The 14,821-nt window shown below is 33.9% G+C and overlaps 1 protein-coding gene across 4 annotated transcripts in view; it reads left to right on the top strand.

The window, feature by feature from the left end:
* The window catches only part of LOC117112603, a 33,679-nt gene that overhangs the window by 17,445 nt on the left and 1,413 nt on the right, over nt 1-14,821 (top strand). For 2 of the 4 annotated variants that reach the window (XM_033255710.1, XM_033255711.1), the window contains exons 3-12: nt 3,631-3,689; nt 4,086-4,176; nt 5,148-5,300; nt 5,963-6,154; nt 11,348-11,476; nt 11,970-12,147; nt 12,731-12,840; nt 12,944-13,573; nt 13,776-14,039; nt 14,434-14,580. In XM_033255710.1, the coding sequence (XP_033111601.1) occupies nt 4,173-4,176; nt 5,148-5,300; nt 5,963-6,154; nt 11,348-11,476; nt 11,970-12,147; nt 12,731-12,840; nt 12,944-13,573; nt 13,776-14,039; nt 14,434-14,580 (1,807 nt within the window). In that variant the 5' untranslated portion in view covers nt 3,631-3,689; nt 4,086-4,172. Of the gene's footprint in view, nt 1-3,525; nt 3,690-4,085; nt 4,177-5,147; nt 5,301-5,962; nt 6,155-11,347; nt 11,477-11,969; nt 12,148-12,730; nt 12,841-12,943; nt 13,574-13,775; nt 14,040-14,433; nt 14,581-14,821 lie in introns of those variants that run through there. The other 2 variants (XM_033255709.1, XM_033255708.1) reach the window with 2 other exon arrangements.

Raw genomic sequence — 14,821 nt, 5'->3', positions numbered from 1 at the left:
TATCAAGTATCGGTATATGAAGATGAAAAACTTTTTTGAGTACGAATGAATTCTCACATGGTTGATCAATGAAATACAGCACATCAAAGCTATTCTGGGTTGCTCCAAGATATTGGTTTAGTGTTGTTATGTTGACATCAGCATATATCAAGGCAGTATTCTTAAAAAAAAAACATCAATTATTTAAAGGTCATTGCATACAACTAACTAATTGATTAAATATGTTTATGTTTGATAATGAAAACAGATTTTGATGAGACGAGGCATGGTATTCGTGCAGTCCTGAGTAGACTTGCTCCGAGCTCCAAGTCTATGTCTTCTTTTCTATTGTACAGTTCCTGTACGGTGCAAGATGTTATTTGTTATCAAATTGAAAATCATGTGTACATTACATCGAATTGCTGAGAGTGAGCGTAAATTGAAAAAAACAGAAAAAAATGACTGCACAATTAAAAGTGGGAAATTATACCAACAAGTACCGTCTTTATGTTTTTTGTTCATCACTGTGTTTCCTCAGTAATAGTATCCAGTGCATACTTAATATTACGTCTTTAATAAAAAGTCGACGTACTAGTATTTTTTAGGAAACGAGGTCACATAAATGCATAATATTGAACGGCTTTTTCAAATTGATGAGAGGCTTGGATTGTTTGCAAGGCGATTTGAACAAGCAAAAAAAAAAAAGCCTTGTGCAGTTTTTAACCGCGTAAACAACATGCTAATTGTGCAAGAACGTTTGTGGTCAGCAGATAGTTTTGCAATCTTTCAAACTAAGTATGTAAATTCGTCCCTATTTTGTTTAGACTTTTTCGCCAGTGGCCTGATATTATTCGTTTTGTACATTGTTAACAACCGGTTATTCGCAAATACATATTTAATTGTAGCTATCCATTATATTATAGCATATTATTACTTTAAAAAATACTTACAATTTTGCTATGTTGTATGTATAATTGCAACCTACCTCCGATTGAATGTTAACCCGTTGCCGGTGACAGTAGTCATGGGCTGAAGAACATGTATAGATGATTGCCACCAAAATGATAGCAAACATTAATTTCGGGACTTGCATTGTATACTGTGATACCAGTTACTGACAACGAATGTTTGAAACGTACTTGGAAACCAAATGTGAACAGAACAGCCCGGAATTATGGAACGCCGTTCAAGCAACAATTCGATGATGAATTAAGTGAATCGTCGATGATGAATCAAGTGATTCGTCGATGATGAATCAAGTGATTCGTCGATGATGAATCAAGTGATTCGTCGATGATGAATCAAGTGATTCGTCGACATGATGAATCAAGTGATTCCACGATGAATCAAGTGATTCGATGATGAATCAAGTGATTCGTCGATGAATCAAGCGATTCGTCGATGAATCAAATGATTCGTCGATGACGAAACAAGTGAATCGACGATAAATTGCTGAATCCCAAAAGAAGGTAGCTTAGGCCTAGCTATGCTAGACTAGGCTTAGGCTCAAAGAGCTGGAAGCATAGGCATAGGCTAGTGAAGCACTAAAGAAGTGGCTTAACGAGGCGTGTTAACTAAAAATGGCTAAGGTTGGAAGACCGTGTAAATTAGATAAAGATATTAAGCGATTCAGGTCAACTCGGCTACAAGTCAACTCGGCCACAGGCAAGTCGGCCGCAAGTCAACTCGGCCACATGTCAACTCGGCCACAAATTAACTCGGCCACAAAAAGTTCGGCTACAGCCAACTTGGCTACAAGTCAACTCGGCCACAAGTTTTTTTATAATTAAAATGAAATGTATATCTCAGATTTTGCATCCTTTTTCTTCAATATGATTGAAATGAAGTACACAGCATATTTTAGTAAAACAGGACCACACCAAAAGAGATTTGAATGCTATTGCCTACGAATTAAAAAGAGTTATTTATAAATGTGTTCGTCTTCTGTTTACTCACAACATTTTACTTCAACAATAATATTAAACAACAATAACGACAATAAATTAGCAATATTTACTTTAATAATACTAATTATTTTACGTCGGGAATAATAGTAATAATACTAATTATTTTACGTCGGGAATAATAGTAATAATACTAGCATGGTAATAACGATATTTAAATATCTCATTAGTGATAATAACGATATTGAAGGTGATAATAGCAATAATACAACAATAATAAATTAAAGATAATGTTTATTTTTATAATAATAGTTATAATACTAATTAGTTATAATAATAATAATAATGATACTTATAATACTAGGCCTACTTAGTAATAATAGGGTAATAATATCGATAATAAAGGTGACAACAACAACAACAACAATATTAAAAATGATATTAATAATACGATGAGAAAAATACCATTAAAACACCAATAACAATAACTTTTTAAATTACTGTTATTAAAATAATAATACTAAGACTAATAAATAATAATAATAATAATAATAAAAATAATAAAAAAATATTTATAAATTATATGGTAATAATAATATCAGCAAATATTTGAACAATATATAATGTTAATGCTAAGACTAATAATTAATAATAAAACTAACGGTAATAAAAACAACAATAATAATAACAACAATGCCAACAATAATAACAGCAATAATAATAATAATAATAATAATAATAATAATAATAATAATAATAATAATTTATAATTATAATAATATTTAAAATTCCTATATGATCTAATAAATATTGTAATAACAATTCTTATTGGATCTTTAAAATTTACAATAAAAATTCTTATAAGATCTTATAAGATATTGGGCCAATTTCCAACAGAGTCACATAGAATTTTCTATAGCAATTGAAATAAGAATTACAATATGAATCATATACATTTTTCTAATGATTCACTTGATTCATCATCGACGATACACTTGATTCATCATCGTCGAATCACTTGATTCATCATCGACGAATCACTTGATTCATCATCGACGAATCACTTGATTCATCATCGAATCACTTGATTCATCATCGACGAATCACTTGATTCATCATCGACGAATCACTTGATTCATCAACGAATCACTTGATGCATGATCGACGAATCACTTGATTCATCATCGACGAATCACTTGATTCATCATCGAATCACTTTATTGATTCATCATCGACGAATCACTTGATTCATCATCGAATCACTTGATTCATCATCGAATCACTTGATTCATCGACGAATCACTTGATTCATCGTCGAATCACTTGATTCATCATCGAATCACTTGATTCATCATCGACGAATCACTTGATTCATCGACGAATCACTTGATTCATCATTGACGAATCACTTGATTCACCATCGACGAATCACTTGATTCATCATCGAATCTCTTGATTCATCATCGACGAATCACGTGATTCATCATCGACGAATCACTTGATTCATCATCGACGATTCACTTGATTCATCATCGAATTGTTGCTTGAACGGCGTTCCATATTATGGAATAGATTAGATGAGGAAATAAACGGCTTATAATAATCGGCCTATCCTACACCTCTCAGTCTGCATGAACCTACTGCTACCTGAGCATATTATAACGCAGAACATTAGAGCCTGAGAGAATGATATACTCAGTAGCTGTGTTTTCTATGCTTATAAGTTTCTCTTGTATTTTAAGTGTAGTTACAAGCTTAACCTATGATTTATCATGCTTTCGAGAAAGCCCGTCGGATCCGAAACATGTAAGTAGTGACTACTAAAATCTCGTCAAATCTGCTATTTTTAGACTTATTTACTGACCTGAAAGCAAATGACCAGGCCTACTGGTTTAAGAACACAGGGATTCCAAGCCTCCCGCAACATGTAATCATTGCTAATTGGTGATTCGTCTGCCAAACATTAAAAAAAAACTTCCTTTCACTGATAAAAAAGATGGGTGCGTTTTTCTATCCGTAATTGCGGATAGAACTGCGATTTAGAGCTAAAATTTATTTATAGACAGGATAGGCCTAAAAACGTATCACATAAAACACACATTTAATATATGAATTAATTTGTTTTTAATAAATTTGGTTTTTCTTTTAAAATTTGCAATAAAGGGGGGGTGATAATTGATGTTTTAACTTTTTTTTTTTTAGATCAACAGTTTAGCTACCGTAGACATTGACTACACTAACCTAGAAGTCCCACCACAACCTGTTCTTCAAGCTCATTATGTGGATGGAATGTGTGAGCGATACACTAGGTTTTTTTAAATACGTTTATGCGTTTTCTACCTTCATATTTCGTTGATTATTGGTTTCACTACTAAATTTATTTATTATAAAATTAATCGGAAATTTATTGACTTCTTGTAGTCCTAGACGTAGGCCTCCTGCGTATATCCGTAACCTGTAACTTGTAATATAACATATCAGTATGATATGCCCTCATCAGTGCCGTAGCCAGCCATCGGGACAGTTGAGACAGTCCCACACAAATTTTTAATGGGTCCACAAAGAGTGGGTCCACATTTTTATAAATGGGTTCAAATTATGTAATGTTCATTTTTTGGAAAATGGTTCCAGATTTCCCATTTTAGCCTAAAATATATAGAATTTTAAGAAAATGAGCCCATTTTAAAAATATTTTTGCGTAAAATTGGTTAACTTTTAAGAAAATGGGTCCACATTATTTAAATTTACGCGTAAAATGGATCCACCTTGATATTGTCCCGCCCGCACTGTTCGAAAATTCTGGCTACGACATTGGCCCTCATAAACACTTTATACGATGTATAAAAATCCATTATACACCAGTATATAGATATAAATATGTACATGTACAAACAAGATAAATTTGTTCTTATTCGAGCACTCTTATTATTTATCTATTTGATGAAGGGTTATGCTTGATTCAATTAAATTGAATTATTTATTCGTTCAAAAAATTCAAAGAGGAACAAGGACGAAAACAGAGAAATGGAAAGACGTTTAAAACTATAAAAAGATCTTGAGAAAATTGTTTATCAAACAATATGCTTAAGAATACGATTATTATAGCATCATGTTCCTATTCTAGCACTGTTATAATAATAGTATTATTACTGTTATTTATCTATTTGTTTGTATCGTGTTTACGGTGCTACGCAGCAAACTTTAATAGAATTTACTATGTATACCTGTATATTGATATTCGTGGAACACATTGTATTTCTGTAGGTGGTATCCATGTTTTCCTGTACATCCCAAGCGGTTACGTGTTCCTACAGTATTTTCTCAACAAATCTCCATTACAAGTTGATTGTGAATGGCAGGACCAAAAGATTAAATCTTCGCTTCCTGAGTTTACTTTGACGTCACTTGGTCACAGTGGTATGTTTCAATAAGTCCCCTAGAAGTTTAAATCATTAGGCCTATCTGAATCTACGTCTTTATATGGACGTACACTTACCTAAAAGTTTCACCTTGCATCGACCACCAACAAACAATAACGTGCCCCTTCTGGGTTTAGAGTAATTAATTCATTAAATGTGACTAGTTTTCTTTTGAATTTCTTTTTACTTATTAAAAATTCCCTGAAAATGGCGGTAAATGCTCGTCGATGGTAAAAGCACGTTCCTATATTGTTTCGACCTCTAGAATTGATATTAGTATTAGTAGTGGTATCTTTCTTTTTCTTTTTTTAAATTCCAGAATTGCATATTATTAGAGGAACAATTATTAAATGATGTCAGTGTAGGAGAAAGGAAATTAAACAAGAGTGGAAGGCAATTGGGATGGGAATGTTTCAAACCATTAAGATTTTTGCAAAATAATAAATACAAATAATTTTTATTTAATAGTTCTACAAGATACAGTCAAATTGTTGTTGCAAGTTATTTCAATGTCTGATTAGGATTTTTTCGTAGTAGTAAAATGCGACGTAGCTGCAAAAGCATGCCATTACGCCTATGGGAACCACAGTTGATCTATATATTTCCATAATGTATAGCTAAAGTAGTAAATATTTGTTTGGTTGATATTTTTTCTTGTAGAATTCATCGATGAGCCTTTTCGTGAGGAGGTACCCTTTGACTTGCCATGGGATAACGGCATGATTGTGCACACATTCTTCCCCCATCTTGTCGTTGAGGGCAGCATTACAGGAATATGCACTGCTGCTCTTTTTTCAATACTTGGCGGATACAATGCAACACCGAAAGTGTCTTATACCATAGAAATTAATGGTATGTATTATTATTAATATCATATTGGAAATATTAGGCCTATATGCAAAGTGCGTATGACCGTGTGTAAGTTTCAGTGGTGAACTTCAAAGACATCAAACAGAATATGTACCGCGCAGCCTGGCAGTGAAGAGGGAACCACTCCATGAAACATGTACGAGAGTAGCGCACAAGGGTAATATTTTACATTTCTTTGGTATAGGTGTGAAAACTAGTGTGGATAAGAGAAATTAATGCCCTTAAAGATTATTTTTAGTTTTACCATTAATTAATGTCATATCTAGCCTATTGTTGTGAAGGTAATAACATGTCAAAAACTACAGCTCCAATATAATGTAATATACTAAAGAGATAAAAAATAGGAATGAAACGTCACCGAATGTTGAAAAAGAAAATTTTAAAAGAAAAAGTAAAGTTCAGGTAAAGGTGAAGTATATATAATTATGTGCAACATCAGCAACTGACAGGTCAATAAAATTATATGAAGCCTACTCAAAACAAAAAGAGGACTATTTTTAAGCTATATTATTAATTCCCAACAAACGGTTTTAAGGGGAAATGAGCAACATATCATAATTATATCAATGAAATGCAACACCCAGGAGCTTGCTTCCACGCCATCTAATCAAAGATAGAGTTTTAAAAAAAAATCATCATTCGTGTTAGAAATACGTCGGTGATAAAGAGAAATGTGAAGCTATTTAGGCATGCAAATGGTAGATATGCGTCATTGATAAATTTACATATGTGTTGTTATAATTTAACTCTCAACACTTCCAGAATGATTTGTTAAGGAGGTCTGTTAGTGATCATGACAGCCAGTTAGGGCCACATCACCGGTTTGTAATAATTGAATTGATTTAGTAAAGTTTTCATCTAATGCCCAGTCCAAACAAATTTATTTTATTTTATTTTATTTCCAACATCATCCAACAGCAAAAAGCCAATTACAGGATGTCTTAAATAGGATACTGTACATATTATAAATATAAAAAAATTACAAAATTTACAAAAAATATTGCGAAGAACATCTAAAAAAAGTACAGAAAAATACACAAAATATATTTTTAAAAACATACAAATGCAAAACAAGTGAATAATTAATTAATTAAATTACATTATGAAATGAATTGATAAAATTTACAAAATTTTGCAAGAGGAACATCTTAAGCTAAAAATTGCAGATAAAATATTCAGATAAAAATACAAATAAATATAAGTAAACATACAAATACAGACAAAACACAGAACACAGGTCCAACAGAAACACACAGACAGAACAGAGCAATCAAAAACATAGCCAGACAAAACAGAAAAGAAAAAAACACATAAAAATACAGACAAACACAGAACAAAGGTGAGAAAAAAAAGAATGCACAAACACACACACAAGACAAAACAATCAAAAACAAAGAAAAGCCCAAGGAGCAAAGAAAAAAGAATTAAGGAATTAACCCACCCAGAAAATAAGTCACTTTGTATTATGAAGTAAAGATTGCGATAAGCTGCTTTTGAATGAACAAAGGCTCTGGTGAAAAATATCGATTAACGCAAAAATTGTGAGAAAGGTTATTAAAAAAGTGGGCAAGACGATGAATAAAACCATTTTAGTGCAATTGACTCTGTTAAAGGGAACCAAAAATAGGTCATTACGACGGGAGCCGGGTCTATTAATCTTAAGAGGGAATAAAGAATATAAAGTAGTATCAAAAAATAGAATTAACACATTTAAAAAGAAAAACCATATTAAATATATTTCTCCTTTCACTAAGTGAGGGAAGAGTGTATGAAACAATATCGTCATTTTTAAAATTGTAATTTATAAAATATAAAAATTTTGACTGGACTCTCTCAATCCGATGAGCTTGTAAGACAGAAATAGAATTATAAATAACACTGGAATAATCAAAAATATGTCTAACTTAAGAAATGTATAGATGCAATTTGGTTTTTTGGTCGAGGGTTTTACAATGACGCCAAAATACTCCGAGCAACCGATTGCCTTTGCTTTACTGAAATTAAGTTTTGAACCCAAAAGGGTACCAAGATCTTTTTGTACATAAACTCTGCTAATACAAGTACCATTAAGGTTTATAATTAAAAATAAAAGGGGATTTTTTAAGAGTAATTGTCATTACGACACATTTAGTGCAATTGAGAGAGATATTCCAATCAGCAGACCATTTACATAGCCTATTAAGATCCTCTTGAAAGGCTAAGGCATGATTTATATTCGTGACCCTGTGGAACAGCTTCAAGTCATCAGCAAACATTAAACAATGTGAATTTTGAAAAATAGAAGGGGCATCATTAATGTACATATTAAACAAATATATACATATTAAACGGGCCTAAAATTGAACCCTGAGGCACTCCCAATGTGACAGGCAACCACTCCGATGCAACACCTTTATAATTAACCCTCTGTTTTCTGTTCTGTAGATAGTTTTGTAACCAAGATAATAAGGAGCCACGAATCCCAAACTTCATAGCCTTGTGAACTAGGAGGTCATGACAGACAGAATCAAAGGCCTTAGAGTAGTCAGTGTACAATACGTCTCACTGACTTTTCTCATCAATGGTGGTATAGGCATAATGATAACATAGTTGCCAAATTTGCCAGACATGACCTCCCAGGGACAAAGCCATGTTGCTTAGAGACAGAACGGGTGCAACATGATTGTAAATACTTTAAAAAAATATTTTCCCAAAATTTTGGAAAGGGTTGGCAAAATTGAAATAGGACAAAATTTACAACAGAATCGCGTGTTCCACCCTTATGGATTGGGCAGATATTAGCACGCTTCCAAGCAGAAGGGAACACACCAGAGGAAACAGAGAGCTGAAAATGTGGGGAAGAGGTGCAGACAAAGACTTAGCATAATATTTAAGAACTTTGTTACTTAGCCTGTCACATTCGGATGCCTTATAGGGTTGAATAGCTTGAAGAAGCTATTCCACACTTGAACAGTTGACAACAAATCAACTGGATAATCTCTAAGCTCGGGATAGGAGAAAAATTTTTCATTTTTAAACACAGAGTGAAAATACGGATTGAAAAGATTAAATTTTGCACTGTCCGTATATGCATCACATGCTCCGTACGAAATCTTAGAGGGAGGAGGAGCTTGTTTATAACTAGCCTTCAACAAAGACCAGAACATTTTAGGATTCTCATTGAGTTTAAAAGAAATCGATGAAAGATATGATAAATATTTTTCTTTTGCCAAGTGTTTAAATATCCTACGAGCACTCCTAAAATCATCCTTATGAAAAGGAGTATTCCGTTCTTTCAATATTCTCCTTTTGTGTTCTTTAAGTTTCAATGCAGCTCGTAAGGACTTATCGAACCAAGGGGGAAGGCGTTTTTTAGGAGTGATCGTAGGAACATTATCCTTAATAGCGGCATGAACAACAGAACAAAAATTTTCAAGAGCATCGTCAACATCAACATTTGATTATACATTATTATTGGTTAAAAGTATTGCTTAATTCAAGCCAATCGGTTTTAGAAAAATTAAAAACAGGTCTACTGTATAATTTTTTGTTTGCAAGGATTCATAAATTCAAGTTCAATATGAAGTAAATCATGGTCCGAGTTGAAAATATCATCGCCAACAGAAACTCTGCAATTACGATAGGGATTATCACATAAAACAAGATCCAAAATATTATTTCCCCTAGTTTTTAAATAATTATGGTGAACAAAGGAAAAACTGTTTAAAATAAGGTCTTTGAAGGAGACATTGATTACATCGCTATTTAAACATGTATGACCACCATCAGAATGCCAAATAAAATCTGGCAAATTAAAATCGCCAATAAGAATTATATCCGAGGATGATGGTACAGTGGTACAACTGAACTAATGATCTATTAATCTAATTATGGTGAACAAAGGAAAAACTGTTTAAAATAAGGTCTTTGAAGGAGACATTGATTACATCGCTATTTAAACATGTATGACCACCATCGGAATGCCAAATAAAATCTGGCAAATTAAAATCGCCAATAAGAATTATATCCGAGGATGATGGTACAGTGGTACAACTGAACTAATGATCTATGGAGAAGTTCAAGATATCACACTTGGAATTTGGCGGTCGATAGTAATAATCCAATTATAGATTTTTTAGTATTCGAAGCCCTGAGTTCAATCCATAAGAGTTCATTGCCAGGAATATCATATTCAAATAATCTTACAACGATATTTTTCAGAAACCAGGAACATCAATCCACCATCACGTTTGTTGTTCTGACGGTCCAAGCGATATAGAGCATAGTTAGGAAAGGCAAGTTCGGCGTCATCCACGTATTTGTTTAACCATGTCTCGCAAAGTGCTACAATATCATACTTGTCATTTACTATATTTGCCATTAAAACTGACCTGTAGTCACCCACCATATTTTTAACACTGTGGACATTTTGATAGTAAACAGCAAGGCAACGTTGTTCTTCAGGGCCCGGACTTATTTCGATGTCGCCACTAAGCACAATTAATTCGCGTAAACAGGCCACATGATTTGAATAATAAGGTATAGCTCGTCCACGGTTTCTTGTATTAAACTTCAAAGTAATGAGCGACTTTCTACTCACAAACAAAAACTGGGTACACCGTAGGCCTGACCAAGGCCTAAGCCCTGGCCATTTGTTTGCCGTAGCCATAGCTGGAATACACGTGTGATCAGGGTTGAAAGTCACGTAGCATCTAGTTGCAGTGGGCTGGGTAATGTAATAGTTGTGGCTAAGACCAATAACAGCAATTTGAGGACAAATAATATAGCAAAATTCACCAAAAAAAAAAACTCTCTACATCTTCTAGGTTGTTTAAACGACGAGGTACAACAAAACAGATACACATAAGTAATCAAAAACGCAGAAAATAAAGCCATTTTTAAGGACACTGGCAGGAGAACACAGTATGTCGTGAATAGCCAATTGAATGAATTTAAATTATATTTGACAAAAACATAAATATCACATCATGACCATATATAGACACATCATGACTATACACGGACATAAAATACAGCTTTTTGTCAAAGACAATTTGATAGTGTGGAAAGAGCTTTGGGCTTGGCATGTTTTCCCGCATGGTAGGCCCCTATTTCTGTTGTAGTTGACAGACCACTGCATTATCTGCTGATTTTGCGTCACCATAATAACACAACTTTTTGTTGTTTCAACAATAGGATGTCCACTAGGTAGGTATGGAGCGAGATGTAGTAACCAATGCAACTGCACACAAAACATTCAATGTCACAGTTTCAACGGGGCATGCATATGCCCAAAGGGATTCGCTGGAGACTACTGTGAGAAACGTACGTTCAAATTGTTTTACGACATTACCGGTAACGCCTTATATTTCAGTGAATTGAATACTTAGTATAGGCATTGTTCTTGTGGATCTTTTCGTCCCTATTTCATCAATCTACTCTCCTTTATAAATATACATTATAGGCCTACTGCATTTATCTTTCGGAAGACACATTTTAACCATTACCATCGTGTACACAGACCGTGTATCACATCATATATAGACTATCTGCACTTTAAAGAACACAGTTTCTTCACTATTTATTAAACAGGGTGTTGACTTCAGATGTACTGTCCAATTGGAGCTGTACTGCTCCTGAAGCGGATCCCCATTGAGTATTTAATTTAAAACGCCTCGAGGTTATTTTCGATCGTTCAGAATAAAGAAAATTCCTGGGGCCATACCCCCGGACCCCCTAGGGTAGTGTTTTCTTTTCGGATCCCCTGTCCCAAAACTGTAAGAGTATAACAGGAGGGGTCTTTTTTTTACATTTGCAGTCGATCCATATCTGGAAATTGGTGTTGAGAGTTTGTACATTAAATGGGGAACACCTCTAACAGTGAACTGCACAGCATATGGATTCACACAAACAAACTTACCAATTATATGGAAGCGAAATAATACAGTTTTAAAAAATACTACAAGACGATATCTCTCTGTAGCTTATGCCCCAAGGTAATTTCTTTTCCAGTTATCAAGATTCAAAAATATTATGTGTAAATGTAAAACTATTTACAGTCATTTATATAGGCCTCCAGGTATTATGTAATGCGACTTATACAGTTATTTTTATGTAGGCCCATTACTTTTTTAAATATAAGTTTGTATTTAGAAACATAGACTTAGAACGTGTGCTATTGTGAGCAAAGGTATAATCGACTCTAAACTGATCGGCGCTAAACTTCGTAAATTTAAAGCCAGGCACTCACAGTGCGGCCGACTGTTGTCGAACAAAATGCCACGACGCACGCTCAACGGATTGTATTGGCGATCCGTTCAGACCGTCACCGACAATCAGCAGATGGCGTCACTTCGTCGTACGATCGTCGAACGACGCATTGAGCAACCGGCTTTACACTTTCGATTAGACGAAGGAATGAAAGACTGTATATGAATTATATAAAGCTACACAATCATTTCTCTGGATCTATTCGCATGTCAATAAGGCTTTGTATATGTAATATATGTTAATTATGAAGACAATAGGCATTATTATATAATATTTTTATTTACAACTTTCGCATTGTACATTTTCCAGACCGGTTCAATTGGTTTATCATATAAACAAAGTGACAGAATACGACAATGACGTTTACCAGTGCGTTGCTAATCAGACGATAATTCGAGAAGTCAATATTATAGTTTATGGTAAGAATACATTTAGCTTAGGATGAGTATATCCTGGTGATATATATATTGAACTTTACTTACTGTATAAAAATCTAAATGGCGTTTTTTGTTCTCTTCTTAGATCTTCCGAATCCATTTACAAAATTCCCTACGAATCAAACGGTATTTTACGGATCAAATATTACACTAACATGTCAAGTTCGTGCACGCGCAGGAACAGTTAAGTGGACGCGAAATACTACTTCCGTTATTGATGGCACTGTCATTCGAAACAACACTGGAAACTTCACAATTTACTTAAACCCCATAACTGGTGAATCAACACTGACTAAAATTCATGCTAATATTGATGACGAGGCTGTTTATAGGTGTTTTGTTGGTCATACGTTCGAAGAAGACGACATTACATTTGCTGAATCATATGTAACAATTGTTGTACCGCCTTCTGAGGAATATCCCATGATAGAGTTAGATGGCAGTACATTAGTTGTGAAAGAAGATGCCTTGGTCAGTGTGACTTGTGTGGTATATAAGGTCAGACCTATTCCTGAACTGAAGTGGAAATTAGGAGGCGAGGAATTAAATAATTCTCGACAAAATTTACAGTTAATAGAAACAGATTCACTGTTCGAAATAAGAAACACCATCACGTTTCCTGTAAACCGAGAAGATAATTTGAAATACCTGACATGTAGAGCAAAAAGCAATGAATTTGGTGACGCAGAGAAATCGATGCGGTTGAATGTGACATGTAAGTTTTTGGGTTTGTAATATTATCAGATTTTTTCTCGGGTTCTTCTACCTTTGGTTGATATTGTTTTAACCTAGAGGGCTGAAAGTATGTTGAGTACAATTGCTTCAATCATCTTCTTATATAGGACGGACTTAAGAAAATGTAATGACAGACCCATTATTTTGAACTTACAACACTTAAATATTTCGTATTATTTTAGATAAACCTGTAGTAAAATTTCAGCCGAATTATGTCGATATACTAGAAGGGAATAGAATGCAAGTCCAGTGTATTGGTTCAAGTAATCCCACTCCCATCACATACCGTTGGGAGTGTTCAAAACCTAACGGTGACGTCATAGTAACAGATGAGCAGACACTCAGTATCCCAGATGTTTCGACTGATTTTGACCAGTCCAATCTTCGTTGCTTTGCAAGCAATAATATCGGTACAGGATCTGCAATATTAAAGGCGAACGTGCGTAGTAAGTGGCTCATATTATGTACATTTTGATTATCACTATTAGTTTTATAATTATTAACATTATTATTATCATCAACACATTGTCTTTTGCCATCATGATCGTTATTGTCATCGAGATAGTCATTCTTTTGTTAGTGTAAGTCTTCTCACATTTACTATTTTATATTTTTTTCTAGGCCTCACTCATTTGCCTGTGAGGAAGGACTGTGATGTCTGAAGCTCTGGCTCTATTTCTGACTAACTGTTAACTTACGTTAGCTTTTGTATCTCTACCGTAGGCCCACCCATTGGTCCCACAGCATTGTTATATTCCAGTATTTTCCTTGTAATTTATATATGCAAAAGTGTCAATTCTTTTTTTTAATTATTATAATTTTATTAATTCTCCATTAAAGAAAGGGGTGTTTCGCTGTATACGTTTCCACCAGCATTGGCTGTGATTTCACTTTTGCTGTTGATATCTGTCCCATTTATGGTGTATCGGCATCGCCGCAGAATCCAACGTATTGGGCATCAATTCACGTTACCTGAAGATTTAAAAGGTAAGATTGAATCCGATTTCAGAATTAAGTACCCTATAACAGGCTGTTATATTTTCAATAGGTGCAATATCAGCGAGAAGTATAATTCCTTGTAATATTATGTTTATTTTATTCTATTTTATTTATTTAGTTTGTATGAAATTTTTCATTAGTGTTGATCCAGCAAAATAAAAACCAATAGTACTCACACTACGTTTCGCGAACGATCCGTTCGCTTTTTCAAGTAGACTGGTGATGTTAT

This window comes from Anneissia japonica, unplaced genomic scaffold (assembly GCF_011630105.1).
Source record: "Anneissia japonica isolate Jap-2015-1 unplaced genomic scaffold, ASM1163010v1 scaffold24439_len48245_cov107, whole genome shotgun sequence".
Lineage (NCBI taxonomy): Eukaryota > Metazoa > Echinodermata > Crinoidea > Comatulida > Comatulidae > Anneissia > Anneissia japonica.
The sequence above is the reverse complement of the archived record's forward strand: the minus strand, read 5'-3'. Positions and strand labels throughout refer to the sequence as shown.